The sequence below is a fragment of the Hypomesus nipponensis genome, chromosome 2 (assembly GCF_054491055.1).
Source record: "Hypomesus nipponensis isolate SF chromosome 2, ASM5449105v1, whole genome shotgun sequence".
NCBI lineage: Eukaryota > Metazoa > Chordata > Actinopteri > Osmeriformes > Osmeridae > Hypomesus > Hypomesus nipponensis.
The window spans coordinates 14,035,385-14,061,802 of NC_140362.1; the positions used below are offsets into that span (position 1 = coordinate 14,035,385).

General features: G+C 47.9%; 1 protein-coding gene and 1 pseudogene across 2 annotated transcripts; both read right to left on the bottom strand.

The window, feature by feature from the left end:
* Window positions 1-1,147: 1,147 nt before the first annotated feature.
* On the bottom strand, window positions 1,148-4,978 carry LOC146300928 (G-protein coupled receptor family C group 6 member A-like). The gene is made up of 6 exons (XM_084670037.1): window positions 4,717-4,978; window positions 4,314-4,593; window positions 3,407-4,168; window positions 3,003-3,221; window positions 2,707-2,833; window positions 1,148-2,534 (listed from the first exon to the last, which is right to left on the bottom strand). Exons 1-6 carry the CDS (start codon window positions 4,893-4,895, stop codon window positions 1,441-1,443), a joined length of 2,661 nt encoding a protein of 886 aa, XP_084526163.1. The 5' UTR covers window positions 4,896-4,978; the 3' UTR covers window positions 1,148-1,440.
* Window positions 4,979-7,376: 2,398 nt separating this feature from the next.
* On the bottom strand, window positions 7,377-14,980 carry LOC146300929 (G-protein coupled receptor family C group 6 member A-like; annotated as a pseudogene). Its single transcript, XR_014728778.1, has 7 exons — window positions 14,969-14,980; window positions 12,848-13,146; window positions 11,192-11,471; window positions 10,243-11,004; window positions 9,835-10,053; window positions 9,528-9,654; window positions 7,377-8,838 (listed from the first exon to the last, which is right to left on the bottom strand). The product of XR_014728778.1 is annotated as a G-protein coupled receptor family C group 6 member A-like (transcript).
* Window positions 14,981-26,418: the final 11,438 nt, after the last annotated feature.

The window sequence follows — 26,418 nt, forward strand, 5'->3', positions numbered from 1 at the left end:
TCTCCTGATAATTTTAATGTGACCGAACCAGACAAGCTGGTTCAGAAGAACAGGGAAGTGTGCCCAAGGATTCTCACAACAGGGGACCACAGTCTGAATCATATGTAAATCGAACAACTGATTCTAAATAATCTAACAATGGATGCTTTGTTTTAATAAATGAAGGTCTGTATCTCATACGTCAACCAGTAAGCATTCCATATGTAATTTAATGGCCTTGTCTCACCCTAGCAGGAGAAGGAGGGTGAGAGTGCTGAGGGCCATTTCCCAGCCCCACATCACAGAAATAGTGCTACTGATAAACACTTCTTCCTGTTGGAACCCCCCACCACCACCTGTAGAAAAAAACAATAAAAAAAACAACCAGACTGATTTTTTTTTACAGATCAGGCAGAACCCTTTGGGGGTTGTCTATTTTTGGTTGAAAACAGAACCAAAAATGTCAGTACCTGCACACTAAACCCTCCCCATCTCTAGTCTTTGCCTCAGTCTCGCCGGCTGCAAAGGCACATCAGAGGGAAAGTTGTTTCCTGTTTGACTGTAATCACTGATCATCTGTTTGGTTCTACTGTTGGCCGTATGACAAGATGGATTGGTTAGAGGTCACTGAGGAAGAGCCGCAGTCTCTACCTCAAATGTCTCATAATTGGATTTATTGCAGACAAACAGGTATGAGTGCTGGAATTTCCTGGGACTTTTGACACACACCCACACACACAGACTTACACACTTATTAAAATATCAGTTCGCTCAGTCAGGTTAGACAAGGGCACAAATCTAACAGTGACAGGTACATGAAGAAAGCTGACAACAAAATGTTCATGAAACATTTCAATAATGTAACTTTGCCTATTTGGAATGCCTCACACAGTGAAACCTTTTGAGTGAAATAGAAAAGACCAACCCCCCTATCCATTACTCTGGTTAGAGAGGCATAGTGAGGTATCGCTGGATGGTATCATTCTGTTTTGTATCACTCTGTATGGTATCTCTCAATAGACAGTCAGTTGGGAAGTTATTCCTAAAATCACAGATCAAGTCCTCTTCAGAATAAACAACTCTCTTTATTGTACTTTATAACACCAGTGTGGCAGCAACATAAGATGTTTAAGATGACATAAGATATTCAAGATATTCAAGCATATAAAATAATTTGTTTACAATATGAATACAAAATATTACTGTACTAGCTCCCACAGAAAATACCAACTCCCCTGAGGAGAGGAATCTACATTGTTGTACATAATCAAATATAATTGTGTTTATTTACTGTAAATATACAAAAATGTACACATAAATAGACGGTATACATTGGGCAGAAGACTAAGCTTCTAGCTGGTAGCATGTAGTTTGATGCTCAGATTACAGACTTGAGGTTCAGCAGTTGTATCAGTCTTCCCCTACACCCTGGTCCCTCGCAGGGCTTAAACACCAGCAAGCTCAAGCTGATGAACTCATGTGCTGGTGCATCTCCTGAGACGTACGTGCCTGTTCAGGTACCTGGTGGGGTACCGTCGGTACGTGTGGTTGGGGCAGGAACATCGAGGGGAGGCTGATGGTGAAAGGAGGACCTGTGCGTTTGTCCTCTGGTAAATCACACTCAGAGATGGACACAGTGTTCTGGCCCCGGAAGGCATAGTTGTGCACGTCCTGGATGAAGGCGTCCTTGGTGTTGTGCTCCTTCCGGAACAGGATGATGTAGCACTTGGGCAGGAAGTGACAGCCGAGGATTCCGTAGGAGGAGATGAGAATCACCACCATCTCCACTGCCGGCAGATACTTCCCAGATGTTGTGACGTACACGGGCACGAAGATGGCCCAGGAGATGAGGTAGAGGAGCATGCCCAAGGTGATGAACTTGGCCTCGTTGTACTTCTGGGGCAGCTTGCGGCCCTTGAAGGCGCAGAAGAAGCAGACCAGCGCCAGGACGGCGATGTAGGACAGCATCACGCCGAACGCCACGTAGGAGCCTTCGTCGCACTCGGCCAGCATCGAGGTGGGATGGAAGGACAGCTTCTCTTGGGGGCTGCTCGAGAGGAGGAGCCAGAGGAGGCAGGTGAGGAGCTGCAGGGTGAGACAGCCACAGACAATGACGAGGGGCTGGTAGAGGCGGCGGAACACCCGCCCCAGCACCGGGTTGAACTGGAACGCCAGCAGGATCTTCAGCGACTTGACCAGGATGCAGGAGACGCACAGCGTGAAGCTCAGGCCGAACAGCACCTGGCGAACCTTGCAGGTCAGGTCGCTGGGCTTGCCCACGAACACTATGGCACTGATGAAACTACCAATCAGAGACAGCAGGATGACCTGGCACAGCCCCCCTCCCGCCGCCTTCACCACGGGGGTGTGGCGCTGGTGCAGGAACAGCGCCCCCACCAGGAGGGACAGGAGGATGCCCAGGGCGGCTAGCGTCAGCAAGACCACCGCAAAGCCATCGTCCCAGGAGAAGTACTCCAGGGTTTTAGGGGTGCACCTGAAGCTTCCCTTCTCAGACCACTCTCTGTCTGTGTTGCAAGGCAGGCAGTGGTTCAAGTCTGCAGGACCAGAGAAGGGGGTTTGACCAGAGAAACAGCAGTGGAATAGGATTACATGCCACACCAAATAATGTGGACTGTGAGGAGTTACTGAGCATCTATTCTTAGTTCATAACATAATGTGCGTGTGACAGTGTGAGTGTGAATGTGTGTGTCGATGAAGAACTCTTGCCTGTGCTGTTGGAGTAGTGGTTCTCAGTACAGTTGATGCACTTGTGACAGCAGGTGTGTTGCTGTCCTTCAAATGTCTGCTTCCTCTCACCAGGAAGACAGCTCTCTGAGCACCTGGACACTACTTCCTGTGGACAGCACAGAGCACCACGTCACAAACCAGATTAAAGATGAGCAAAATGAAGATGTAACTCACTGGGAAAGAAGAGTTGATATGTGTGTGTAATTGTGTTTGTATGGAAGTGGCACACATTGTTTGTGCATGTGTGTGTTTGTGTGTGGGGGGAGTGGCATCACCTTCAGGTCTGTGAGGTAAGCAGCGCGGGGCAGGATGTTGTGTGTGAAGCTGTCGTTTAAAGGGTGATACTCTGCCACAATGTCGCCCACTTGCACCTTCCCCTCCTTAGAATTCCAGAGAGTGACTTCATAGCCCAGGTTGATTTCTCCATTCTCGTCGAAACAATAAGTCTCCCCATCCTGCTCAAATTCAATGCCCTGCTTCAAAGCCTTCAGGACCTAAACAAAAGAAGAATACACGTTGGGTTTTGAAAACATGTAAAAGATATACAACTGACAACACAGCTAAACGGATCAAACAAACCAAAACAATCAAAGCAATCAGAAAAGGAGTTCCAGATCCATCTTGCTCCTTTATTTTGCTTTAGCCACCCTCTGGTCCCAAAGTAAGAGCTGCACATCACCTCCCATGGATCGATGCTTTTCTGGGTGCAGTTCCTGCTGCTGCAGACTCCAATCACGGCCTGGGCCAGAGCCTTCACAGCCAACTCCACGCTGAACACCGTCTGAGCCTGGTTCTTCTTAACCAGCTCTTCCAGGTCCAGCTCTCCATTCTTCAGGAACTCATCCAGGAAGGGGTTACGTCTTCTCTCCTCCTCCTTGGTCCCATCCAGTCTCTGCAGGTACTTGCGGTAGGGCTCCATGTTGCTACTTTTAAACATGAAGCCTACCACCTTCCCAATGCTCTCCAGATCCAGCTTTGTTGCCACTTCGGGATTTGACGACCAGCTGTCACTGGCCAGCCACACCCTTTCTCCTAAGGTTGACTCCTCCTGCTTATCCTCCAGGGCCTTCAACATTGGTAAGAAGAGCTCCATGTGAGGGGCCATCACAAACGCCACCACCACCTTGACGCGGGGGTTTGTCAGGATGACGTTGGCGACCCTCGTCACGGCTGAGGAGTAGTTAGGGTCGCTCAGCGAGTTGGGGATGGTCTCCTTGAAGGCCAGGCAAATTCCTCTCTCTGAGGTCTGAGCCAAAAGGGCATTGAGGGCCGAGTGTCCGTAGTCGTTGTCGTTGATGACCACGCCCACCCAGCTCCAGCCACTGTCCACCATCAGCCGGACCATGGCCTTGGTCTGGTACAGGTCACTGGGCACTGTACGCAGGAAGCCTGGGAAACGCTTCTTGTCACTTAGGATGGTGGCGGTGGAGAAGTGGCTGATCTAGAAGGTTGTCAACATGGATTATTGTAATATGGAGTTTTAAACATGGAGTGCTGTTCCAGGGTTTTATTCATAGTTACTGTGACACTTAATTGAACTAATCTTCACTAATCCTACACTCTCTCAAAGCAGGAGGTCTTTTTACCTGAGGAATGAGCTCCAAGTTCAGTTGCCTGGCAGCAGCGATGGTTATTTCAGAGGAAAAAGCTCCAACGATTGAGGTGATGGGCGGGAGTGAGCCGCTGGCCGCTTCCCCTTGTTTGCGGAGGCTAGTGATGGCCCTCAGGGCCGTGGTCACGTCAGAGCAGGAGTCATGGATGCGATAGCCCAGCTTCAGGCCAAGCCGTGACATAGAGGGAGACTGGTTGACTAACTCCACCGTGTTGATCATAGCCAGGCCACTGTTTAATGCATGATTATTAAACCTGTCAGTGTGAAAAGGGAATTCAGCACTCGTGAATGATCGCAGATCATTATGTCTTAAGCACACCCAGTCACGTGGACATGTTTAAACGTTACTTACATGTTTCTGTTTGTCGGGCACTCACCTCACACACTTAGCCTCATGCGGAGGGACAATTGTGGTGTTTTCCTTCACATCATTGTGGAAAGGGAAAATACCCCCTATGATGATGTCACCAGGGGCAGTAGCTTCAGGTCTGCTACCTGTCAACCTAGGCAACAAAAAAACAGACAGGAACAGCAACGGACTGATGCAAGTCACCATGATCTTCTGTATACTCCTCGGTGTCTCCCAACTGAGGCAACCTTTTCTTTTTGCAGCTCTTTATCCGTTCTCTCTGGTTCCTTCTGTTGGACTCGTTCTCTTTTCTGTCTGCGTCTCTGCGTCTTCTCTCTCTCTCTCTCTCTCTCTCTCTCTCTCTCTCTCTCTTCTCTCTTCCTTTTTTTCTCCGTCCCTGATTTCACCCTTGTCTCCTTGGCCCTCTCTCTGTGTCTTCCCCAGGGTAGGGGCGGCAGGTTAATGCCTCCAGGATCTTCAGTTACAGTAAACACACCTATTAGCCCCTCCCACAATGCATTTTGTTAGGGTGGGGTTAGAGTTAGGGTGTGGGTGGGATTGGAATGGCTGTGTATGACAGTCTTTGTCCAGACACCTGTGTGGTGGTCGAGGTGATGTGGAGGGGGGGGGGGGGGGGGGGCGGGGAGGATATAAGGAATAAGGAATATGGTGGAATTTACTGATTCAAACTGAAAAATGAAGATGTCTGAAAAGAGGTCAGAAGCAGGGCCAGAACCAGTCCCTCGAGTATTCCTGGTTTGACGTCTCCACCTAGTGTAGATTTTTGAAAATTTCAAGAATAAAAACATGTTCATCCTCCTAAGGTATGAGATGCAACAGGATTTCATCAGCAGATAGCGCCATTGGGTTGATAATGTGTTGGCTTGTCTGTTGGCTGGGAGTTCATCATCTGTAAATCAGTAGACTGTCAGTGCTGCTACTCTAGCATGAAAGAGCCCTCCAGATGAGCAGGAAATCTAGAAATAAAACGGAGATACTGTATGTGAAGTTACGTGTTACTGTTTAATTTAATGTCTACCTCTTTATGAAACACAAAGACAAATGAATGACACACACTGGGCTGTGATTCTGGCTACATTTAGCATATCTGCAGGATGAAGGCTACGAGTCATTGCTAATCTTGCATTTTGAAAATCCCTGGGGGTGATGGGAATGAGGGTGGGAGAGAAGGTGGGTGTAGGGATAAGGGTGGGGAAGAGGATCAGCCGGCAGGGGAGGGGACCAGGTGGAGCAAGGTGGAGATGACAGAACTCCCAGGCAGGTGTCAGGGTGGTGATGCAGTGCTCTCAGAGTTTCTGCTGAACGATTTCTGAGTTATGGTGCCCTTGGAGGGTTTGGTGTCACACTCTGGAGTGTAAGTTTAAAAATCATAAGCCTAAAAATGACCTATCCCCCCTCATCTCACGGTATCTAGCTAACTATCTCTGACTCTCTCTCTCTGACTCTCTGACTCTCTCTATGACTCTCTCTCTGACTCTCTCTCTGACTCTCTCTCTCTCTATGATTTTAATGTGAACAAACCAGACAAGCTGGTTCAGAGAAACTTTATGACAGGGAAGTGTGCCCAAGGCTTTTCACAACAGTGGACCACAGTCTGATTCATACTGCATGTAAATGGAACAACTGATTCTTAATGATCTAGCAACGGATGCTTTGTTTTATCATTGAATGTCAGTACTACATTTTGTTGCCTTGTACCTGTATTTGTGTAATGACAATAAAGTTGAATCTAATCTAATGTCATACGTCAACCAGTAAGCATTCCATAGATAATCGAATGGGTTTGTCTCACCCTAGCAGGAGTAACGGATAGGGTGGTTGGTCTTTTCTAGTTCACTCAAAAGCTTTCACTGTGTGAGGCAGTCCAAATAGGCAAAGTTACATTATTTCAATGTTTCAGGAAAATTATGTTGTCAGCTTTCTACTTGTTCCTGTCACTGTTAGAGTTGTGCCCTTGCCTAACCTGACTGAGCAAACTGTGGTTTGAATAAGTCTGTGTGTGTGGGTGTGTGTGTGGGTGTGTGTCAAAAGTCCCAGGAAATGCCAGGACTCATAACTGTTTGTCTGCAATAAATCCAATTATGAGACATTTGAGGTAAAGGCTGCGGCTCTTCTTCAGCGACCTCTTACCAATCCATCTTGTCATACAGCCAACAATAGAACCAAACAGATGATCAGTGATCACAGTCAAACAGGAAATAACTTTCCCTCTGGTGTGCCTTTGAAGCCGGCGAAGACTGAGGTGAAGACTGGAGATGGGGAGGGTTTAGTGTGCAGGTGCAGGTACTGACGTGTTTGCTTCAGTTTTCAACCAAAAACAGACAACCCCCAAAGTGTTCTGTCTGACCTGTAAAAAAATTAAGTCTGGTAGTTTTTTATTGTTGTTTTTCCAGAGGGTGGTGGGGGTTCCAACAGGGAGAAGTGTTTATCAGTAGCAGTATTTCTGTGTTGTGGGGCTGGGAAATGGCCCCTCAGCATTCTTACCCTCCATCTCTAGATAGAGAGGCCGATCAAGTCCTATTAGCTCCCAAGCAAATACCAACCCCCCCCGAGAAGAGGAATTTACATCGTTGTACATGATCAAATATACTTCTGTTTATTTACTGTACATACAAAAAAAACATACACATATACAGTACCAGTCAAAAGTTTGGACACATTTTCCCATGTGTCCAAACTTTTGACTGGTACTGTACATACACGCACACACACACGCACACATGCACACATACATACATACGCACACATACACACACACACACACACACAGATACACATGCACACACAACACAAGCAAAACAAAGGTTGGCAAAGTATCACGTTGTTCACATCACGTACAGTACCAGTTTGGACACATTTTCCCATCCCATGTGTCCAAACATTTGACTGGTACTGTAAATAAACGGTATACATTGGGCAGAAGACAAAGTTTGTAGCTTGTAGTACGTAGTTTGATGCTCAGGTTAGAGACTTGAAGACACCCTGGTCCCTCGCAGGGCTTAAACACCAGCAAGCTCAAGCTGATGAACTCAGGTGCTGGTGCATCTCCTGAGACGTACGTGCCTGTTCAGGTATCCCGACCTCCCTGCCGGGACCTGGTGAGGTGCGGTCGGTACGTGTGGTCAGAGCAGGAACATCGAGGGGAGGCTGATGGTGAAAGGAGGACCTGTGCGTTTGTCCTCCGGTAAATCACACTCAGAGACGGACAGGGTGTCCTGGCCCCGGGTGGCGTAGTTGTGCACGTCCTGGATGAAGGCGTCCTTGGTGTTGTGCTCCTTCCGGAACAGGATGATGTAGCACTTGGGCAGGAAGTGACAGCCGAGGATTCCGTAGGAGGAGATGAGAATCACCACCATCTCCACTGCCGGCAGATACTTCCCAGATGTGGTGACGTACACGGGCACGAAGATGGCCCAGGAGATGAGGTAGAGTAGCATGCCCAAGGTGATGAACTTGGCCTCGTTGTACTTCTGGGGCAGCTTGCGGCCCTTGAAGGCGCAGAAGAAGCAGACCAGCGCCAGGACGGCGATGTAGGACAGCATCACGCCGAACGCCACGTAGGAGCCTTCGTGGCACTCAGCCAGCATTGAGGTGGGCTGAACGGTCAGCTTCTCTTGGGGGCTGCTCGGGAGGAGGAGCCACAGGAGGCAGGTGAGGAGCTGCAGGGTGAGACAGCCACAGACGATGACGAGGGGCTGGTAGAGCCGGCGGAACACCAGCCCCAGCGCCGGGTTGAACTGGAACGCCAGCAGGATCTTCAGCGACTTGACCAGGATGCAGGAGACGCACAGCGTGAAGCTCAGGCCGAACAGTACCTGGCGAACCTTGCAGGTCAGGTTGCTGGGCTTGCCCACGAACACCATGGCACTGATGAAACTACCAATCAGAGACAACAGGATGACCTGGCACAGCCCCCCTCCCGCCGCCTTCACCACGGGGGTGTGGCGCTGGTGCAGGAACAGCACCCCCACCAGGAGGGACAAGAGGATGCCCAGGGCGGCAAGCGTTAGCAAGACCACCGCAAAGCCATCGTCCCAGGAGAAGTACTCCAGGGTTTTAGGGGTGCACCTGGAGCTGCCCTCCTCGGACCACTCTCTGTCTGTGTTGCAGGCCAGGCAGTGGTCCATGTCTGCAGGACCAGAGAAGGCGGTTATACCAGAGAAACAGCCGTGGAATAGGATTACATGCCACAACAAATAATGTGGACTGTGAGGAGAAGGAGTTACTGAGGGTCTCATTTACTAACAGGATTGCGCCGATTTCAGGCGTAAAATAGTGGGTAAAGACATAAAAACGTATTAACAAAGGCAGCGCACTTGAGTAAAAACTCAGATTACCTGCTGGCAGGGTATAAGGAAAAGTGGGCGTGTGCCGCAAAGAGATGGGAGGAGACTCAGGAGAGGTGTATTTTTCCTTGTAACATGTTAACGTTAGCTGTAACTTCGTGAACCAATATTTCTATCTCCTGTTCGCTGAACCGTCTTGTTCTTTTCCTCGAATCACCCATGGTGGCAGTAATATGCCGTCGATTTCTCCTGTCTTTTAACGGTGCGCTAATTAACACTAAAGGGCGGAGTAAGGTGCTGATTGCCCGACGAGGATCTGCACGCATAATGCCTAAATACACCGTGTGCTATTTGCGGTTCGGCAAAGGCGCAGATTAAGCTGTTGACGCAATGTTAGTAAATGAGGCCCCGAGTATCTACCCTCAGGTCATGACATGATGTGTTTCAGTGTTTGTGTTAGAGTGTGTGTGTAACGGTGTAAGTGTGTGTGTGTGTGTGAGTGTGAATGTGTGTGTCGATGAAGAACTCTTGCCTGTGCTGTTGGAGTAGTGGTTCTCAGTACAGTTGATGCACTTATAACAGCAGGTGTGCTGCTGTCCTTCAAATGTCTGCTTTATCTGACCATGAAGACAGCTCTCTGAGCACCTCGACACTACTTTCTGTGGACAGCACAGAGCACCACATCACAAACCAGATTAAAGATGAGTAAAATGAAGATGGAACTCACTGGGAAAGAAGAATTGATTTGTGTGTTTGTATGGAGGTGGCACACACTGTGTGTGTGTGTGTTTGTTTGTGTGTGTGCATGTGTGTGTTTGTGTGTGGGGGAGTGGCATCACCTTCAGGTCTGTGAGGTAAGCAGCGAGAGGCAGGATGTTGTGTGTGAAGCTGTCGTTCAAAGGGTGGTACTCTGCCACAATGTCGCCCACTTGCACCTTCCCCTCCTTAGAATTCCAGAGTGTGACCTTATAGCCCAGGTTGATTTCTCCATTCTCATCGAAACAATAAGTCTCCCCATCCTGCTCAAATTCAAAGCCCTGCTTCAAAGCTCTCAGGACCTAAATGAAATAAAAATACACGTTGGGTTTTGAAAACATGTAAAAGATATACAACTGACAACACAGCTAAACAGATCAAACAAACAAACCAAAACAATCAAAGCAATTAGAAAACGAGTTCTAGATCCATCTTGCCCTTTGACTTTGCTCAGCCACCCCTCTGGTCCCAAAGTAAGAGCTGCACGTCACCTCCCATGGCTCGATGCTTTTCTGGGTGCAGTTCCTGCTGCTGCACACTCCAATCACGGCCTGGGCCAGAGCCTTCACAGCCAACTCCACGCTGAACACCGTCTGAGCCTGGCTCTTCTTAACCAGCTCTTCCAGGTCCAGCTCTCCATTCTTCAGGAACTCATCCAGGAAGGGGTTACGTCTTCTCTCCTCTTCCTTGGTCCCATCCAGTCTTTGCAGGTACTTGCGGTAGGGCTCCATGTTGCTACTTTTAAACATGAAGCCTACCACCTTCCCAATGCTCTCCAGATCCAGGTTTCTCGCCACTTCGGGATATGACGACCAGCTGTCACTGGCCAACCACACCCTTCCTCCTGAGGCTGACTTCTCCTGCTTATCCTCCAGGGCCTTCAACATTGGTAAGAGGAACTCCATGTGAGGGGCCATCACAAACGCCACCACCACCTTGACGCGGGGGTTTGTCAGGATGACGTTGGCGACCCTCGTCACGGCTGAGGAGTAGTTAGGGTCGCTCAGCGAGTTGGGGATGGTCTCCTTGAAGGCCACGCAAATCCCTCTCTCTGAGGTCTGAGCCAAAAGGGCGTCGAGGGCCGAGTGTCCGTAGTCGTTGTCGGCAATGACCAAGCCCACCCAGCTCCAGCCACTGTCCACCATCAGCCGGACCATGGCCTTGGTCTGGTACAGGTCACTGGGCACTGTACGCAGGAAGCCTGGGAAACGCTTCTTGTCACTTAGGATGATGGCAGTGGAGGAGTAGCTGATCTAGAAGGTTGTCAACATGGATTATTGGAAAATGGAGGATTGGAAACATAGATTATTATAATATGGAGTTGTAAACATGGAGTGCTGTTCCAGGGTTGTACCCATAGTTACTGTGACACTTAATTGAATTAATCTTCACTAGTCATATACACTCTCTCAAAGCAGGATGGTCAGACGGTCTTTTTACCTGAGGAATGCGCTGCAGGTTCAATTGTCTGGCAACAGCGATGGAGATTTCAGAGGAAGAAGGTCCAACCATGGAGGTGATGGGCGGGAGTGAGCTGCCGGCCACTTCCCCTTGTTTACGGAGGCCATGGATGGCCCTCAGGGCCGTGGTCACGTCAGAGCAGGAGTCTTGGATGCGATAGCCCAGCTTCAGGCCAAGCCGGGACATGGAGGGAGACTCGTTGACTAACTCCACTGTGTTGATCATAGCCAGGCCACTGTTTAATGCATTACTATTAAACCTGTCGGTGTGAAAAGGGAATTCAACACTCGTAAATGGTCGCAGATCACGTGGACACGTTTAAACGTTACTTAACACTTTTCTGTTTGTCGGGCACTCACCTCACACACTTAGCCTCATGCGGTGGTACAATTTTGGTGTTTTCCTTCACATCATTGTGGAAAGGGAAAATACCCCCTATGATGATGTCACCAGGGGCAGTAGCTTCAGGTCTGCTACCTGTCAACCTAGGCAACAAAAAAACAGACAGGAACAGCAACGGACTGATGCAAGTCACCATGATCTTCTGTATACTCCTCGGTGTCTCCCAACTGAGGCAACCTTTTCTTTTTGCAGCTCTTTATCCGTTCTTTCTGGTTCTTTCTGTTGGACTCTTTCTCTTTTCTGTCTGCGTCTCTGCGTCTTCTCTCTCACTCTCTCACTCTCACTCTCTCCCTCTCACTCTCTCCCTCTCTCTCTCTCTCCCTCTCTCTCTTTCTCTCTTCCTTTCTTTTTCTGTCCCTGATTTCGCCCGTGTCTCCTTGGCCCTCTCTCTCTGTCTTCCCCAGGGTGTGGCCGGCAGGCTGGTGCCTCCTGCTGCCAGGATCTTCAGTTAAACACGCCTTTTAGCCCCTCCCACAACACACCTCGGCAGGATAGCCCCGCCCACCATTCTTGAGGGACCGATCGAGAAACTGACTCACTTCCGTCAGGCAGAAGACGGCTCGTTTCCCGACAATCATACGATCTGTGTTTACAGGTTAGGGTTGGGGTTAGGTGACGACTGAAACAAGCATCACAGTCCTCTGAGATGTATTGTCTCTTTGCCTGTGGGTGGGATTGGGATGGCTGTGTTCAACAGTATACCTTCTCCTGTCTCACTGCCTGTGGGTTGGGGTTAGGGTTAGACATTGGGTGTGGGCGGGATTGGAATGGCTCTCTATAACAGTATTTGTTCAGCCACCTGGGGGGCAAGTGTGGGGGTCAAGGAGATGAGGGGGGTATCCTTTCAATATGGTGGAATTTACTGATTCAGCAGAAAAATTAAGATGTCTGGACAGGGTTCAGGAGCAGGGCCAGAACCAGGGCTGGGGGTGGCGGGGATCCCTCGAGTATTCCGGGTTCGACGTCTCCACCCAGTGGAGATTTTCGAAAGTCTCATGAACAAAAACATGTTCATCCTCCTGAGGTATGAGCTGCAACAGGATTCCATCAGCAGATGGCGCCATTGGGTTGATAATGTGTTGGCTTGTCCGTTGGCCAGGAGTTCATCATCTGTTACATGTAATCAGCAGAAAGTCAGTCCTGCTACTGTAGCATGAAAGAACCCTCCATGAAATCTAGAAATAAGACTGAGATACCGCATGTGAAGTTGTGTTACTGTTACGCCTCCACCACCTTGAAGCTGTGGTGACACTCGTCACGGCTGAGGAGTAGTCAGGGTTGCTCAGCGAGTTGGGGATGGTCTCCTTGAAGGCCAGGCAAATCCCTCTCTCTGAGGTCTGAGCCAAAAGGGCATTGAGGGCCGAGTGTCCGTAGTCGTTGTCGTTGATGACCACGCCCACCCAGCTCCAGCCACTGTCCACCATCAGCCGGACCATGGCCTTGGTCTGGTACAGGTCACTGGGCACCGTACGCAGGAAGCCTGGGAAACGCTTCTTGTCACTTAGGATGGTGGCGGTGGAGGAGTGGCTGATCTAGAAGGTTGTCAACATGGATTATTGAAAAATTGAATATTAGAAACATGGATTATTATAATATGGAGTTGTAAACATGGAGTGCTGTTCCAGGGTTGTACTCATAGTTACTGTGACACAAAGTGTTTTACAATCGCTATGACAGTTTTTTCAATACCTTAAACAAGTTTCCTAAACTCTTAACGCACCAACACACCTATCACACACAATTGACAACACAGTTAATTTCATGCTCAAAATCACACATTGTAAACTAAACTCAAACACAAATTGTCATAACACAAAAATACACTATACATGACACCATGTCTACCAAACACTAACACGTTCTCTTTTCACAGGAACATTTAGTCAATCATAGCACAATGTCATGAAAAACACCAACATCAGATGGAATTACAGAAACTGCATTCATTTATTCAGGTATGTGTCAGGTCTCACAGTATATGGATGATAGATTGTGTTTGCAATGCAGTTTCTTTTGAAGCCTCTCTACGTTTTTGTTTTGTTGAGTTTTGTAAATGCATGCATTTTGTTTCTTTTGCTGCATAAATTCAGAACAAAAAATGAATGAACCATCTCAGAGTAGCTTTATAGAATGTACGGTTAGTGTATTAATATGTACCATATGGTCATGTGATTGAAAGAACCTCAACATCTGAGTATTTCCTAGTTGGGAATCAGCTGTGATTTACAGTATTTGCATAACTTCAACCAGCTTTTTCTCAGTAGCAATAGAATAAAATACAGGGGATATATTTGTGTTTCAATTCACAATATGAACAGCTGTTCACTTTGAATTTAGCCAATAAGTTAGGTTTTGAACATGATGTTATCTGTTCTGACATATAGTGTGAAAGCATTGGTAAATTAGTCCCTAAAAGTCGATTGTTTTGGTCTTGTTTGAGCTTGTGTGTAAAATAAGTTCAAGTATTTAAAATTTGTATTAACTATGCATTTTGTGTCAAAGCAACAAGAAATGTGTTAAATGTATAGCCAAGATAGGCGGATGTTGTGCTAACTGTGTCAAGACTTTAGGAAACTTGTTAAAGGTATTGTAAAAGGTGTCATAACGATTGTTAAAAACTGTAATGTAAACCTGAAGTGTGTCTTTGTCTGTATATGTATCATATATAACTTTTAAATGACAAATAGAGCTTTTATATGTCCATAGAGACTTTACCTCAGCCTTTATTACAGTTATCCCACACAAACTCTCAGTACAACTCCTCACTCTGGGTCTGACACCGGCCCTCTGCAACTGGGTGCTGAACTTCCTATCAGGCAGACCCCAATCAGTCAGAGTTGGCAACCGCACTTCCAATACAAGACCTGTGAGCACAGGGATCCCCCAGGGCTGTGTACTGAGTCCCCTGCTGTACACCCTCTTCACACACGACTGTGTGGCCTCCCAGGAAAACACCAGTATCACCAAGTTTGCAGATGATACTACGGTCATTGGAATAATCACTGGTGGGGCTGAGACAGCGTACAGAACAGAGGTAGAGGAACTTGTGGCCTGGTGTCAAAATAATAAACTCTCCCTCAACACAGACAAGACCAAGGAGATGGTTATCGATCCAAGGAGGAAGAAGGTGCAGCACACACCACTGTACATTGGTGAGACTGAGGTGGAAAGGGTGAAAACCTTTCAATTCCTTGTAACACACATTAACGAGGATCCCACCTGGTCTCACAACATACTCCAGATCACGAAAAAAGCTCAGTAGAGGCTACACTTCCTGAGAAGGCCAAGAAAATTTGGCATGCCAACCAAAATTCTCTGGAACTTTTACAGAGGCACGGTCGAGAGCATCCTTACCACATCAATCATAGTGTGGTATACTGCACTGCCCAGGACAGGAATACACTCCAGCGTGTGATCGAAACAGCACAGTTCATCTCAGGAACAGTATTTCCCTCTCTACAGGACATTTACTCCACCAGGGTCACCAGGAGAGCCCACAATATCATTAAGGACAGAACACACGCCCAGCACATACTCTTTTTGCTGCTGCCATCAGGCAGACGTTACAGGAGTCTGAAATCCAGAACAAAGAGACCAACAAGCTCTTACCACAAACTTTGCTCCAGGCATTGGAGGCCGGTTATAACTGATAGACAAGTAATACGTAAGGAACTTATGGGGTCTGTCCAATAACCAAATAAGGACATTAGAATACTGCAACCCCTGAGTTAAGTTGTCAGAAATATTGATCTATCAAGCATTGCACAGTCAGTCGGTGAACAAGTTTAAGAAAGTTTTATCGCTTGCGGCCGGCCCACAAGGAGACAAAAACATCACACGCTATTGTGCTACAAAGTTTGTCTGCTAGCATGTTGTGCTAGCTAGCTATTTAAGCAGCCCCACTCTTTACAGTCATTGGTTAAGACAAAGGCATGCAAATGTCCCATGGCTCTTCTTAATTGGCTCCTTGCGTAGACCTGGTGCGCGTGTGTGCGCGCGTGTTTCAGTGTGTGCGTGTGTGTGCCTTTTGACCCCTGTAAGCTTGACCACATGATTCACCCAACACAGATAAGGCCAGACATCTTTTATGGCCTCTCCAGTAAGATAGAGTGGTCAGCCCAGGTCACCTTGTTTACATATGTCTCATGTTACCCAAAGTTCAGATTTGACGGTAGGCCTCTCTCTACACACAAGGAATGCTGAACACAGAATCAGCATGTGAATCAGGGTGTGGGGGGTTTGAGCTGTCAGCACCTGCCTGGTCATTGGTCTGCCAAAGCTGGACCTGGTCACTGGTGGACATCGGTCTGTGACAGTCTGCCAAAGATGGATTTAGTTGCCAAGTGGACACCAGTCTCCCTGATGGAAAACAGCGAGTTCCCGGTCCCTTTCCTCATCCGCCTGCCTGTGATGCTGCACTGCCTGTGATACTGCACCAATCACAGTCCCCAGCCCTGTGGCTACCTCTGCTTAAACTGACATTTACCAGCTCTGACCCAAGTTGAACACTGGATTTTGGTGTTTCAACCCCCATTGACCTTGCTGTATGACTATGTTTAGCCTGTGTTCTGCATCTAACTGACCTTCTCTGGAGGAGGGGATCCAGTGTGTGAATTACGGGGGGGTTTGGGTGGGTCTGACCCTCCTAATTAAGACTTGGACCCCCCCCAAAAGAGGTAAAAACAACAGGTCAGGGGGGGATACACGTCCTGGAGAAGAAGTTGACCCCCCCGATTGTCATTGGATAATTTGATCCCTCACTGAATTGCTCCTCCCAAGGTTTCTTCAATTCTTTTCTCCACTAGTGAGTTTTCTGGGAGTTTCCCTTGTCTTCCTTGAGGGTTTAGGTTGGTTGACGGGCAGTTCTATGGGCGAATGTGAAGCCCTCTGTGACATTGCTTGTAAAAAGGGATATACAAATAAAAGTTGTATTGGGGTCCCTCAAAGATTCAAACCAGATTCCTGGTTTAGGATTTTCAAAAGTTTCGGGAACAAAAAGCCCAAGAAGTGAATCCTCCTGAGGCGTGAGCTGCAACAGGATTTCATCAGCAGATGGCGACATAGGGTTGATAATGTGTTGGCTTGTCTGTTGGCTGGGAGTTCATAATCTGTTAATCAGCAGACTGTCAGTGCTGCTACTGTAGCATGAAAGAGCCCTCCAGATGAGCAGGAAATCTAAAAATAGAAGAATGAGATACTGCACGTGAAGTTGTGTTACTGTTTAATTTCATGTTGTAGAGTCGACCTCTTAATGAAACACAAAGACACGTGAAGGACACACACTGGGCTGTGACTTGGGATACATTCTGGGATACAGAATCTCTGTAGGATGAAGGCTGCGAGTCATTACTAATCAGGCATTTAGAAAATCCAATGTAATACATACAGAGTTTAACAAGAACACGCATTGCTCATTTGCATACCTACCCAAATACACACACACACACACACTCTTTCTCTCATGAATACAAATACCCCCACACACACACGGTTGAAGTGAAGGACAGGTTTAACCTTGTTGGCAGTCCTCCAGACGACCGTTGCCATCCAGTCACACCTACAACTCCATGTTTGTCCTTGACAGTGAATGACCTGGATTGGCTCACACAATCACAATGACAGGAAGTTGAGAAAATTGATGTTTTCAATTCGATGCCTGTCAGTGTCACGCGTAATAGATCTGTCTCTGGGCGTGTGTCTGTGTTCAAAATCGGACACTTAAAATTACATTTGTTTTTCAAAAGGCATGATTAGTCATGAGTTGTAGCCTTCATACAGAGATTGTGAACGTAACCCTTGTCATGGCCTTGTGTGTGATACACGTGTGGTGGATACACTCCCGTGTGACTGTCCCAAGACCCCAAGCTAGAGAGGACATACCAGTAGGACAATTCATATCTACATGTACATGCTAATCTTAGTCTGAATCTTTATATGATGTGACATCATATTAGATCATATCTCGCTCTCTCTTTCTCTCTATTCTACTTCGTAGCTCATATCACTCTTCCTTCCCTCTCAGTCACTCCCTCTCGCATTCTTTTTCTCGTTCTATCCCTCCTTCCTCCCACAGCAAAGGTGATCAATCACGAGGATTGTCATTGGCTCCAGCAGGGTGATGGTGAGGCCCAGCCCCGTGAGCCCGGCCCAGGGGACAGGAAGCCTTGACGAAGAGGCTCCACTCTGCCCCAGTCACACATTCCTGCTAACAAGCCTCTCCCCTTACATGTGTGTGCGCCTGTGTGTGTGTGTGCGTGTCCATGTGTGTGTGTGTGTGTGCACGTGTATGTGTGTGTGCCTGTGCCTGTGTGCGACACTGAGCACAGAGTCCCACTGACATACAGACGTTGACTCAGACTTGACAATGGGAAGTGTGCACCACTTCTGCATTTGACCCTCTCTTTGCAGACGAGACCTGGCTTGCAGTGTGGCTGGTTCCAGGCTCAAGCCTGGTTTTTATGCACTCATTTCATCCAAATGTTTACGGTAAACGTAGAAAAAATGATAAGTTAGAACAGCGGAAAGCAGTGGTGTGGTCGGCTTTTCAACACGTTTTATTTATTTATTTAAACAATTTGATGAACGACGCATACACACATACGGTCAAATCACACTGCAAACAAAGGAGAGTTCTCAGACACGGCATTCCACAGATTAGACATGAGGTAAGACAACAACGTGACTGGTGACAGGTATGGAGACGACCTCTGCTATGACCTTGTCCTGGACGTGTCACTTCCTGTCCCCACTTCCTGTCCCAGGTGTGCTGATATGTCCGTCGTGCTGTCAAAGAGGAGCGAGACGCATCCATGAACCCAATCATCCCCGGGCATCATGGGAATCACAGTTGACAGCGCTAGTCAGCACGGGTCCCCCTCCCCTCTCCCCCTGTTCCCCTGTGACCTCATCAACAGGGGACCAGGAAAGCACAGCAGCGCCGTGGCTACAAGCATAGCGGGGGAGGCCTGGGTCTCTATCATCTGCCTGCTCTCCTGTTTCACATATTATCACGTTCACAAACACAACGTTTGGCACTATCGGCGAGCGCTGTGAATTATAATTATAATAATTTCTGTATTTAGTCAAATGTTCCATTTTAAACATAATGTGTTGTGATATTGGACCACTTAACTAAGGAGCAGTCTGTTTCAGAGAGAAAAGAGGGGGAGGAGAAGAGAGGAGACTGCTGGAAAGGGCAGGTGAGGAAAGGGTGAGGAGAGAAGAGAAAAGAAGTGAAGAGAAGAGAGGAGACAGTAGGGGAGAGGAGAGGACAAGGGAAGAGAGGAGACCGGAGGAGAGGAGGGAAAAGGAGAGGAGCTGAGCGGTGATGTGTCTCTGCAGTGTGCTGTCAGGGGAGGGACTGAGATAACAGTGAACAAACACACTTATGCAACCATGTTAACATCTTAGCAGAGCACAGTGGGCTGAAACCCCGCAACACAATCAAACACACCCAGTCAGTGGCTGCAAGCCTCACCTCTATTCTAGGATATGAAACATGGATGAGTGTTTATTGATCAATAATGCATGTGTGTCCGTCTTGGGAGAAGAGAGGCAGCCCGAACGTGCACACACACATGCACAGACACACCAGAGCCTACCTGCTCTGCTTTTATTTCATCCTGAAGGTCACTGGAGCGGAGTGTGTATGTATGCCGATGTGTGTGTGCGTACATTGTGTGCGTTTGTGTGTGTGTAGGCACTGAAGCATTGGAATGGGAAGTACACGAGAGAGCTTGATATACCCTCACTCTCTCTCATCTGGTCTGGTCTGTTGTCCAAGCACAACCAGCATCCAATGGACACACACACACACACACACATGTTCCTCCCAAGGCTATCTGTTTCCAGATACACACCCCTCCCTGGAAGACTCTTCACGGGTCCCGCGTGTGGCCACAGGGTTTCTTATTCTCCTGACCAACACACGTGTGGCAGGCAGTTACCGTGACCGCACCTCACTCACAATGTGCTCGCCTGGCGCTCTCACACACATGCACACATATGTACATGCGCACACACACACAAACACATGCATGCATATATGCACACACACACACACACACACACTTGTATACACCGACACACACACACACGCACGCATGAATGGACACATACATCAACACACACACAAGCACACACACCTTATCTCCCTGTCGTAATGACCAGCCCTCTGCTCTAATATTGGTGCTCTCAGGATGACACGTAAAGATAATCGTCCCCCGACCCTGAGGAACCTATAACCACCCGGCGCTCCCCATCAATTAGACAGCATTAAGGTGTGGGGCTGCTGCAAGGTTCTTCTGACGTGTGACGAGTGTGTGTCTGTGTGTGTGTGTGAGTACGCATCTGTGAGTGTGTGCCTCCCCGCATGAATGCGTGCCTCTGTGTGTGTGTGTGTGTGTGTGTGTGTGTGTTTGCCTGGTGCTAACCAGATCCCTGGTCCTCTCCCTCAGCCCAACCTAATTACAGGTACAGATAGGCAGGCCAGATGAAACGCCGGCAGATGCTTTGATGGATGGTGGCGCTGCTGCAGAGAGAACAAACATGTCATTAGCATGACAATGGGCCTGATACAGAGGCCGCGCACAAAAGACATGGAAGAGAGAGAGGGAGAGAGAGAGAGAGAGAGAGAGAGAGAGAGAGAGAGAGAGAGAGAGAGAGAGAGAGAGAGAGAGAAGTCAGGGTGGTAGAAGGAGAGAGACAGAGACAGAAGGGAGGGCGAAAGAAAGAGATAGACAGACAGGGGAGTGAGCTAGGAGAGGGAGGGAGGGAGGGAGGGAGGGAGGGAGGGAGGGAGGGAGGGAGGGAGGGAGAGAGAGAGAGAGAGAGAGAGAGAGAGAGAGAGAGAGAGAGAGAGAGAGAGAGAGAGAGAGAGAGAGAGAGAGAGAGAGAGAGAGAGAGAGAGAGAGAGAAAGAAAGAAAGAAAGAAAGAAAGAAAGAAAGAAAGAAAGAAAGAAAGAAAGAAAGAAAGAAAGAAAGAGAAGTGAGGGAGGGAGGGTAGGAGAGAAGGAGGAGGAAAAAAGAGAAAGAGTGATGGAAGGCCCCACCAGATCTGACAGGATATGAGAAGGAAATACACTGACGAGGAAATAACTTTGAGTACGCTATTATATATCAAATGTATACTGTAACTGCATAGACACGAGACTAGTGGCTGTTTTTGATACACACATATTGAGTCATGATTATTTGGAGTAAATGTTTAAATGATTCCTGTCCCTGTTAAGTTAACATACATTGGTCTGCAACAGCTTTTTTTTTTAAGATAAGAATAGAATGGCTTCACTCTGCCTTGGGTGTGTGCGAGAGGAGTGTGTGTGTGATAGGAGTGTGTGTGTGATGCGTCAATGTGTACGTGAGAAAATAATGTGTGTGTGAGGAGGTTTTAATGGTGGTGTGGAAACCACATGCTGAGAAGGAATAAATAATTGATCCTTGGACAAAGTATACCTCATCAATATTTCATGAGAACATATCTTAAGGTATACCATAAAAGCTTGGCGTGAAACATCATGGATTTTTACCTGCTGGATATCTCAGACAATTCTCATTCACAGTTCAACAGTTCCCCTCAATGCTCAATTAAAGAATGCAATTATATTAATCAACACCACCATACCATTACCAGTATCCAAATCCCAAGGAATACAATCTATTCTTATTGGACAACCCAACGATTGTACATGATATCAGTCTTGCTGCCCAAAGTCCCCAACCTCTAACCTCAGTAACATCCAATCAGTGTTGTTCCAAACATGTTCTGACACCCCAGAGCAGCGCTGGACACAGGCTACATCGACGACGTCACATGAGAGAGAGCCTTTTGTAATTCCCTTTTCAAACAACAGAAATATTCTGTCAGGATTACGTTGCCGACAAGACCCCTTTGTTTGGAATTCTAATCCCTCATACTGAACTAAAAGGATTTCACAATGGAAGCTTCTCTCCTTGAGCAATCCAACCAATACTAACAATTTTCTCACTTACTTTTAACTTACTTAACTCGTACTTTACTAACACCCTACAAAACTCTATTCTGTATGGATAAGGTAGTACATTATATGTACAGTATATTACTAAACACATTCATAGATGACTTCCCTATTTGTGTCACTGAGATTCAAGGCTAATTGGTTCAAGTCACACAAATAGATTTAGGAGTCATGAAAGCGTCCCGGGAAAAGTGTCCCCACACATGATGACAGCCCACGCTGTCACACCGTGTTAGGCTACGTTCAGCGGAACATTTCTTTATCCTTGTTTGAAGTTGCTGCGACTTCTCTCTCCGTAATTGTGTTAAGTGGAGACAGAGAGAGAGGCTCTGTTTTTACATTGTACGCCCCAACAAAGATGAGAGAGGAGAAAGGGAAGGGACAGAGGAGTGTGCGTGGGGGAGGGAGGGAGGGAGGGAGAGAGAGAGAGGGAGGTTACTCAGGCTCCCCTCCCCCTCTCAGAGAGAGCTGAAGGCTCTCCACAGCTTCCTCCTCCTCCTCCTCCTCCCTGTTCTCTACCAACTGAACGTTCCGTTTGAAGTTTTTTTCACAACACCTAAATCACTACAACTACCTCCACACTGTTCTAACTCCAGTAATGGATCACCTCAGCTCATAGCTTCAGACTAACTGTGGCAACAGGTTTCAAATGTGTGACGCCGGCACACACCAGTGAAAGGGCATACACACACCAGGCCACACTCACACACACTCCCCCCCCTTCCCCTCAGCCCAGCGCATGTGGAGATCCTCAAACTCAAAGTCAGCTGTTTGGCACTTGAAGTCGTTGCTCGCGCTATTGTTGTCAGTTGGAGAGTGGTGTGTTGTGTGAGAGAGGGAGGGAGGGAGAGACACACAGAGAGAGAGAGACAGAGTCAGAGACAAAGAGAGAGAGAGAGAGAGAGAGAGAGAGAGAGAGAGAGAGAGAGAGAGAGAGAGAGAGAGAGAGAGACTGTGTTGGAGTTTGGGGGAGGGGCGTGTTTTGAGGGCTGTTGGGAAGCGGTGTTGTGTGTATGTAAGAAAAGGAAATCAGTTGTGTTTGCATGTGAAGGGAGCTGTGGGCGTGGGGGGAGGTGAGGGAGGGAGGGCGCAAGGTCTGTGATTGTGGAATTGAGATCCTGTCTTTGGAAGTCCACTCACCATACTGGAGTATTTGTGTAATTACCAGACTGGTTGACTATACGCTCGGCACAAACAACAGCTGTCTCTGACATAAGAAGTGCACACAGAAGCACAAACTCTGCCTCCTCCCTCTCATCCACCCCTCCCTTTGTCTCTCTCTCTCTCTTTCGCACACATGCTCTTTTGCTCACTCTCTCTAAATCTCTCTCTTCTCTCTTTCCACTCCCTCAATTTTCTCTCATTTTCTTTCTGCGCTCCTATTTTTTCTCCCCCTCTGCACACACAGTACACACACAGTTTATGTGCACATGACACACACATTGTATACAAACACAACTCAATATGATTAGTTAAATGAAGATGAGCAAAGTAACGCTCTACATCTTTCTACGCTGTGTGTGTTTGTGTGTGTGTGTGTCTGTAAGGCGTTTACAATAAATACCCCAGCTGTGCTATAATACATCCTTACAAAACAACTTGTATTTAGTACACACATACTACATTTGTATTAAGGACACAATAAAACTTGTACGCGGAACGCAATTAAACTTGAATTTAGTACTGGGTCTGTGGTTCTCCTTGATGTGCTGAGCTTTGCAGGTTGGAGTGCTGGTAGGCCGCTCTCTAGACAATGCTATAGTGATGTGTATAAAGTCCTTTAGGGCAAAGGAGCAGCAGAGATGGACAAACAAAAGATAATCAATATCATATGCTTCTGGCCCGCCCAAAGTCTAGACGGCCTTGCCTGCTGGAACCACATGGTCCTCTCATGTTTGACTCAATGTCAGACATGCTGTCGGACATAAGGCCTTTTCCCCATCGCTGGTAATCCTCGTTAGAATCATCTAGAATCACTCACGTCAGCCTATCTACAAACATATTCTGGAGAAACGAGACATGTTTCTTACACACTGGCGCAAGGACTACAAACATAAAAGAAGAGTAATGGTTGGTGGTGAAGTCTACCTGACAGATTTGACAGAACACACACATACAAACACACACACACACAGACCGACCCACACTAGCACACAAACGCACTTAAGCACACGTGCACACGCATGTGCACACACTCATACACACACACGCACGCACGCACACACGCACGCACACACACACGCAGTCTTTGATCCCAAGGGCAGAGCCGGCAGAGTGTTTGTAGAGAGGGGCTGAGACCAGAGAGACTGTGCTTCTCTTCTCCAGACCAGGCGTGTAATAGGGCCTCCTCCATTAGTCAAATAAACCGTGTGGAGAAACTGCTTCCTGCCTCACAACCCCAAAACAGGATATAGATTATAGTGTCTGGATTGAAGCCATGAAGGGATATATGAGCATTTGTTCTCCTGCCTGGTGCTCTCCATCTTTCTCTCTCTGGACGCTGCGTTTGGGCTATTTCTTCTTGCAGCACCTTGTCTGTGGTCTGTGTGTGTGCATGCTCGGCTGCCTTTGAATGATCGCACTCCTTTAACTGTGTGTGTGTGTGTGTGTGCGTGCGTGTGTGAAGGAGAGAGACAGTGGTATAGCTTTAGGGTGTATTATGGATGTGTGTGAGTGAGTGTTCCGGGGAAAGTGTGTTTTAGACAGTGATAATGTGTGTGGAGAGGCGGGCGGGTAGGCAGGGAGGGAGGGAGGGGTGCAGACAATGTCAACGCTGCAGCATGATCTTGTGGATCCATCACACTACCTCCTACTGCAGTCACCCCTGCTTAAAATGCACTGCCACACACACACATACACACACGTACACACGCACACACATACACACAGGAAACAGCTAGATTGCGCAGGCTGGCTGTGTAGTCTCCCCCAACCTAGATGGGATTAAGCTGTTAGGACGTAATTACACCCCCTTATTATATTAGTGGACAACGACGCAACCTGGCTCTTCCATCAATCACGTCCTCCCCTCACCAGTCAACAGTCCCACAATTACTGTAAACTACAGCAAGTACTTGGATGCAGAATACATCATGTATTACATTGGGAAATGTTGTATTGTGTAGTGTTTATGACTTGCAGGTGTGCTTTCGTGCATGTGTGTGTGTGTAATGTTGTGTGTCTTTGTAAAGGTGTGCGTGTGAGTGACAGTGGGTGTGTGTGCGTGTCATGCTGAGATGCAGTGGAAAGCATTCCCCACACAGCTAGAATAGCATGATCAATGGTGTGGGAGGATCTCCCTTTAAGGCTCACTGGAACATGATGATGAGAGAGAGAGAGAGAGAGAGAGAGAGAGAGAGAGAGAGAGAGAGAGAGAGAGAGAGAGAGGGAGAGGGAGAGGGAGAGGGAGAGGGAGAGGGAGAGGGAGAGGGAGAGGGAGAGAGAGAGAGAGAGAGAGAGAGAGAGAGAGAGAGAGAGAGAGAGAGAGAGAGAGAGAGAGAGAGAGAGAGAGAGAGAGAGAGAGAGAGAGAGAGAGAGAGAGAGAGAGAGGGAGAGGGGAGGGGGGGAGAAAGAGAGAGATATAAAAGGAAAGAGAAGAAGAGAGAAAAGAAGAGACAAGAAGAGAGATAATAAATGAGCGTGATGGAGGACAAGAAAGAAAGATAGACAGTGACAGAGATGTAGAGGAGATTACAGTGAGATAGTATCAGAGGGAGGAAAGAAAGAAGGAGACTGGCAGAGGAGAGATAGAGAGACAAAAAAAAACGGAAGGAGAGGGGAGAGGGTCAAGGAGAGGAGGGGTGTAGATGAGTGAGAGTATGCAAGGCACAGATAACATCCTGCTCAGGGACAGGATAGTGGGATGTGAGGAGAGGAGCAAAAAGAGGTGTGGTGAGAGGAGGAGGGGAGAAGGAGCAGTAAGGGGAGGAGAGTTGAGGAGGGGGCAGGAGAGACGAGGAGGGGGGAGGAGGGAGAGGAGAGTTGAGGAGGGGGCAGGAGCGACGAGGAGGGGGGAGGAGGGAGAGGAGAGTTGAGGAGGGGGCAGGAGAGACGAGGAGGGGGGAGGAGGGAGAGGAGAGTTGAGGAGGGGGTAGGAGAGACGAGGAGGGGGGGAGGAGGGAGAGGAGTTCACCAGAGTGGGTGTCATTCTAAAGCAGTCATCTGATAGCACATGCATATTGGATGTAGTGTAGCATTGGCTTGCCGCTGCTGTTTCAGATGTGGTTGCTCACTGACCATGAGGCAATACACAAAGACACACACACAAATGCTGTACATACACACACACGCGGTCTCCGTGGTAAGGATCTCACAGTGCCGCACCTCCAGTTGACAATTAGCATGCAGTTGCTAATGCATTGAGAGCTAATTGAGCACCAGGGGCTGGGGTGTCACTCACCACAGCAGAGTATTGCAGAACACACACACACACAACAACACACACACACATGCATACACACACATTTACACACACACTGGCAGACACACAACTCCCCCCCCCCCCCCCCCCCCCATTACTGTACCACACAGAAACACACACGTGAACATGCACACAGAGGGACACACGCGCACACACGCGCACACACAAAGACACACGTGTAGTCTCAGCCTAGTGGTAACAGCTAGTACAACTGAAGGGTGATGTTTGTCACCAGCCGTGTACAATATGACTGGATTACATGCTGCACAGTTGAGTCTTGACTAGCAGGAGGAATAGCTATTAAAAGCCTTCCCCTTAGGTTATGATGTGTGTGTGTGCATGTCCGTGTGTGCATGTCCGTGTGAGTGTAATTACGGGTGTGTGCGATT

Coding starts and splice junctions, on each gene's coding strand:
- LOC146300928 (XM_084670037.1), bottom strand. CDS start 4,895: ATGGTGACTTGCATCAGTCCGTTGCTGTTCCTGTCTGTTTTTTTGTTG. Junction 4,169..4,313: donor ACTTGGAGCTCATTCCTCAG/GTAAAAAGACCT, acceptor ACAACCTTCTAG/ATCAGCCACTTCTCCACCGC. Junction 2,834..3,002: donor CTTACCTCACAGACCTGAAG/GTGATGCCACTC, acceptor TGCTGTCCACAG/GAAGTAGTGTCCAGGTGCTC.